Source organism: Condylura cristata, unplaced genomic scaffold, assembly GCF_000260355.1.
Source record: "Condylura cristata isolate star-nosed mole 26May11 unplaced genomic scaffold, ConCri1.0 scaffold00041, whole genome shotgun sequence".
In the NCBI taxonomy this organism is placed as follows: Eukaryota; Metazoa; Chordata; class Mammalia; order Eulipotyphla; family Talpidae; genus Condylura; species Condylura cristata.
The window spans coordinates 4958881-4964564 of NW_004567142.1; the positions used below are offsets into that span (position 1 = coordinate 4958881).

General features: G+C 66.6%; 1 protein-coding gene across 1 annotated transcript in view; it reads left to right on the plus strand.

Annotated features, from left to right (window-relative positions):
• Positions 1-24: 24 nt before the first annotated feature.
• The window catches only part of PRR12 (proline rich 12), a 22640-nt gene continuing 16980 nt past the window's right edge, over positions 25-5684 (plus strand). The window contains exons 1-4 of the mRNA XM_012733506.1: positions 25-133; positions 1630-1742; positions 2687-2848; positions 2929-5675. Coding sequence (XP_012588960.1) covers positions 48-133; positions 1630-1742; positions 2687-2848; positions 2929-5675 — 3108 coding nt within the window. The 5' untranslated portion in view covers positions 25-47. The remainder of the gene's footprint in view (positions 134-1629; positions 1743-2686; positions 2849-2928; positions 5676-5684) is intronic.

Here is a 5684-nt window from a genome sequence, read left to right on the forward strand (position 1 = left end):
CCCCCTCCCTCCCTCCCCCTCCCCCCAATTTCCACCGCGGCCAATTCATGGACAGGAACTACCCCAGCGCCGGCTTCGGGGACCCGCTCGGCGCCGGGGCGGGATGGAGTTACGAGAGGTCAGCGAAAGCTAGGTAAGGAACCGAAGGCGGCCTGGAGGAAGGGGCCAAGGGGTGGGGGCCCAGCCGGGCCGGGCCGGGCCCGCCCGGCGACGCGTGCATCGCAAACTCCCCTCCGGCTTGCAAGGGAGCGGCCTTCCTCGGTTTGCAACAACGCCGCCGCCCCAGTTTGCAAATTGCAAACTCTGCCGAAGCCAGCTCCGGCATGCAAAAGGAAAGATACAGCGGGAAAATGGGGGTGCAAAACAATTTCGGACGGAAAGGCCTTGGGAAGGTGGGAGGGACTGGTGAAGCAAGGCCTGGATTTCCCCCCATTCTCGGATTCCCGGCTTGCTGACCCCTCCCCCCCGCGCCCCAGGCTCTGCTCTTGCAAAGGTGGAAAGGAATGGAGAATTAGAACGTAGACTTGGGGGGCGCGCCCCCCCTTCCCGGGTCCTATTGTTCCGGGACCGCGCGAGGCCGCGCCACTCGCCCCCCCCCAAATTCCGCGCGCAGAGTGGGCACAGGGCCCCGCCCCCTTACTAAGCTGGGGTTGTGTGTAAGGGGGGGGAACTGGCATCTGAGACACGCCCCCTTTAGCTCCCCCACCCCCAAAGGCAGAGGATCCTAGTTGATGGCGAGGAGTGGTGCGTTTGACCTCTCGAGTGTGGGCCGTGGACTGGGGCCGGTGCGTGGGAAGGTCGGATGTTTCCCGGGTGTATTTGTTTGTGAATGTGGGCCCTGTGCTTGGCGTGGCTGGCAGCCGGTTCTCCAGCTAATCTGCCCCTTCCCTGCTGTTTATTTGTGTTCTGCCCTCTCGAACCCTCTCTCCACACACCCGGGTTTCCCAGCATGGCTGGGCATGACCCCACGTGTGTTAGAATTTTCCATGTGGGACTCCTCACTCTCTCTCTTTCTTCCCCACGGGTGAGTTGGGTACTGGTTTGCACACATACTTGACTTTGCATGGGCCCATGCATTTGAACCTCAACCCCGGGGGATTGACGGTGGTCATGTTCGCACTTGTACCTGGTACTTTCCCTGCGTCCTAGCCCCTCCCTGCCCCCACCCCTGCCGTTTGGGGAACAATCTGCCTCCTGCTCCTAACTCGTTTTGCACCATCCTATGTGTTTCCACGTGTCTGCTGGAGAGAGGGCGTTCAAGTGCATTTCTGAAGTTGGCCTCCAGGGCTTTATCGCCCCAGCGGGGTGGGGGGCCCGGTAGGAGGTCCGTGCCTTGTATGTTTAAGCTTGAGGTACTCCCTCTGTTTATCCTCTTCTGTGTCTGTCTCTGCATGTCAGTGTTTTTTTATACGTGAGACTATCCAGGCTCTATTTATTGGGGCTCGGACGGAGACCATTCCGTGGCTCTCTCGTCAGGTACCCCAATTCCCTTCTCTCTAGGGCCCAAGGTTCCTTGAGATAACCCCCCCAGTCAGCTGGCAGTCACCCCAAGTCTCCGGGGGATTTGCCGAGTTCCCTTCTCCGAGGGCAACTTCGGAGAGCACCCTAAAATCTCCCCCTTCTCCCCAGCTTGGTCTATGGCAGCTCCAGGACCTCGCACCCCGAGACGGACATCTTACACCGCCAGGCCTACGCGGCCCCCCACCCACTGCAAAGCTATGCCACCAACCACCACCCGGCAGGTACGGCCCCCGTCCCGCCCCTCCTGGACTGGCCCGCCCACCGGGACAGCTGATTGGCTGCCGAAAGTTCCACCCCCTCCTAATTGGCCTTGCCCTCTGTCCTGGCCCGCCCCTTGCCAACTCTCCGCTGATTGGCTGCCTCTGAGGCTGCTGGGCCCTGTTTAATTTCACGCTGGATTCGTCCTCCGTGGGCCCCGGCGCCGGGCCCCGCCGGACCCCGTCAGTCCCCAGGTCCCACCTTCCCCTCCAGCCTTTGCCGGCTGACCAGCCCACCTCTCCAGCCCCTCCCGTCTCGGTCTCGGCCTGCCCCCTTCCCGGGGCTCCCAGGTTCTGAGTTCTCGCTTCCTGATTCCCCTCCTTCCTGATTGGCCGCGGCTCTTCGGCCCGCCCCTTTTCCTTTAGACTCGCCCATTGCCTAGTCCCCCCCTCGGCCCGCCCCTGGCGTTTCTGATTGGCTCCGCCCTTGCATCCTGCCGCCCTCCTTCCTAGAAGGAGACTCTGTTGTCCAGTTAGATTCTTGGCCTTCCTGGTTGGGTCCTTCCCTTTTTTCCTTCCCTTTTTTCCCCCAGAATCCTCCCACTCTGAGTCAACTTGTCCTTTCTGCTTGCCCTCTGATCTTTCTAGGGGCATCACTTACCCCACCCCTTTCCCCTTTCTGGCGGGAGGTGCCCGAATCCTTTGGCCCCGTCCCACACACACACCCCCCTCGCCGTAAGGACTCTGCTTTTTGCTTCTGCCTCCTTTCTCGTCTGCATTTCTCCGCGGCCTCCCTCCCTGATCCCCCGTCTGCTGAGATTGCACGCCATCCCGCTTCTAAGTCTCCTTTCCCCACTTCCCTGCCGACGGTCCGAACCCCTTACCCTGGCAACTTGCTTTTGGCCTCCTCCCTATCGGCGATGCTCCGTGGCCCACTCAGTTGACGCTGCTCCCCTGTTCCTGGCCAGGCCTCTCTGGACTGTTTGACACTGGTCTCCATCACGCGGGCTCAGCAGGGCCCGACGCCTCCGTCATGAACCTCATCTCTGCCCTGGAGTCCCGGGGCCCCCAGCCTGGCCCTTCTGCCTCTTCTCTCCTCTCCCAGTTCCGCAGTCCTTCCTGGCAAACAGGTAAGCGGAGCGCGGGCCCAGGAGGTCCAGGGTGGGGCTGGTTTGTGATGCGCTCTGACCCGCGTCTCCGTCGTTCCCAGCCATGCACACGCCAGGCCCCACGGAGCTCTTCATCTCAGGCGCCCTGCCGGGTTCCAGCACCTTCCCATCCTCCTCTGCCCTGTCGGCCTACCAGCACCCAGCCTCCTTTGGCAGCCGTCCCTTCCCGGTGCCCTCCTCCCTCAGCCTCCAGGACCCCCCTTTCAGCCCCCCGGCTAACGGGCTCCTGTCCCCTCATGACGTGCTGCACCTCAAGCCCTCGCAGGCACCCACGGTTCCCTCCTCGCTAGGCTTTGAGCGCCTGGCGGGGGGTGGTGTCCTGGGGCCCGCTGGCCTTGGCCCAGCCCAGACCCCTCCGTACCGCCCTGGCCCCCCAGATCCACCCCCACCTCCCCGACATCTCCCAACTCAGTTCAACTTGCTGGCTTCCTCTTCTGCTGCTGCCGCCGCCGCCGAACAATCCTCCCCACAACTCTACAACTTCTCGGGAGCGGCCCCGGGCCCCCCCCCACCTGAGCGGGCCCTGCCCCGCCAGGACACGGTCATCAAGCACTACCAGCGGCCTGCCAGTGCCCAGCCCCCACCGCCCCCGCCGCCAGCCCACGCCCTCCAGCACTACCTGAGCTGTGGCGGCAGCTACCCCTCCATGGGCCACCGAGCCAACCTGGCCTGCAGCCCGCTGGGCGGTGGGGAGCCCTCCCCAGGTGCTGGGGAGCCCAGCAAAGCTGGGCCCAGTGGAGCCACTGCTGGGGCATCTGGCCGGGCTGCCGGCCCTGAGGCGACTGGGGGAGGTGGGGCGGGCGGTGGAGGGGGAGGTTACCGCCCCATCATCCAATCGCCTGGTTATAAGACGGGCAAAGGCGGTTATGGAGCCGCTGCAGGTGGTGCCACGAGGCCCCCCCCTCCCCGCTCGACCGCTACGCCCAAATGCCAGAGTCTGGGTGGGCCGGGGGCAGCTTATGCCACTGGGAAGGCCTCTGGGGCTGGTGGAGCAGGAGGCCAGGCCTATTCCCCGGGTCAGCCCCAAGGGCTTCTGGGGCCTCAGGCCTATGGGCAGGGGTTTGGAGGCGGCCAAGCACAGGACTTGAGCAAAGGCCCCAGTTACTCAGGGGGCCCCCCACAGCCTCCCAGCGGCCCCCCACCCCCTGGTCTAGCCACGTGTCAGAGTTACTCCCCAGACCAGCTCCAGGGCCAGCTGTATGGGGTGCAGGGTGAGCCCTACCCCGGACCCGCTGCCCACTCCCAGGGTCTGCCCACTGCCAGCCCCTCCCTCAGCTATAGTACTGGCCACTCCCCCGCGCTCTCGGGCCATGGAGGTGGCTGGGGGCCCGGCTCCCTGGGGGGCGGTGGAGAGGCAAGCCCTTCTCACATTATCCGGCCCCTGCAGTCCCCGCCGGCTCCTGGCCGCCCGCCTGGTGTCGGCTCTCCGGGAGCCCCTGGCAAATACCTGAGCTCTGTCCTGGCCTCGGCCCCGTTCCTGGCACCCCCAGGAGCCAGCAGCTATGCAGCCGGAGCAGGTGGCTACAAGGGAAAGGGGGACGGCTCCGAGCTGCTGGCGGGCCCCGGTGGGCCTCCAGCTGAGCGCACGGAGGACGAGGAGTTCCTCATCCAGCACCTCCTGCAGGCGCCCAGCCCCCCTCGGACCTCAGGGGCGGACGGTTTGGTGGGCGAAGATGGGGCGGCTGATGCCTCCAAGGGACTTGGGGGGAATGGCGGGGCCGGGGGTCCCCCCGGCACGCCCTATGAGCTGGCCAAGGAAGACCCCCAGAGGTACCATCTGCAGAGCGTCATCCGCACCAGCGCCAGCCTGGACGAGGGTGCCACCGCAGCTCTGGAGCTGGGCCTGGGGAGGCTGAAGGAGAAGAAGAAAGGGCCAGAACGGGGCGGCGAGACCCCCGAGGGGCTGGCCACCTCCGTTGTCCACTATGGGGCAGGTGCCAAGGAGCTGGGGGCCTTCCTGCAAAAGAGCCCGCCCCCCCCACCTCCCACTGCCCAACCCACCCAGCCTACCCCCCACAGTCTCCTCCTGGAGGCCGGGGGCCCCGATCTCCCGCTGGTGCTGCCTCCACCTCCCCCCCAGCTGCTCCCATCCGTCCTCAGCCACGCACCCAGCCCCTCTCCCAGCGCCCCCAAAGTTGGCGTCCATCTCCTTGAACCAGCCCCTCGGGACGGGGCCTCCCAGCCGCCCCCTCCGCCGCCCCCGCCCCCGCCGCCCATGCCCCTCCAGCTTGAGGCCCACCTCCGCAGCCACGGTCTGGAGCCCGGCGCCCCCAGCCCCCGCCTGCGCCCCGAGGAGAGCCTGGAGCCGCCGGGAGCCATGCAGGAACTGCTCGGTGCCTTGGAGCCGCTGCCCCCAGGGCCCGGAGACGGCGGCGTGGGGCCGCCCACCGCCGAGGGCAAGGACCCCTCGGCCGCCTACCGCAGCCCCAGCCCGCAGGGCACCAAGGCGCCCCGCTTCGTGCCGCTCACGTCCATCTGCTTCCCTGACTCCTTGCTCCAGGATGAGGAGCGCAGCTTCTTCCCCACCATGGAGGAGATGTTCGGGGGAGGGGCAGCGGACGACTACGGCAAGGCTGGGCCTCCGGAGGACGAGGGGGACCCCAAGGCTGGGGCCGGGCCACCTCCGGGTCCCCCGGCCTACGATCCCTACGGGGCCTACTGCCCCGGCCGGTCGTCTGCAGCCGGGCCGGAGACCCCGGGCCTGGGCCTGGACCCCAACAAGCCGCCTGAGCTGCCCTCCACGGTCAACGCCGAGCCTCTGGGCCTGATCCAGAGTGGGCCGCACCAGGCCGCCCCG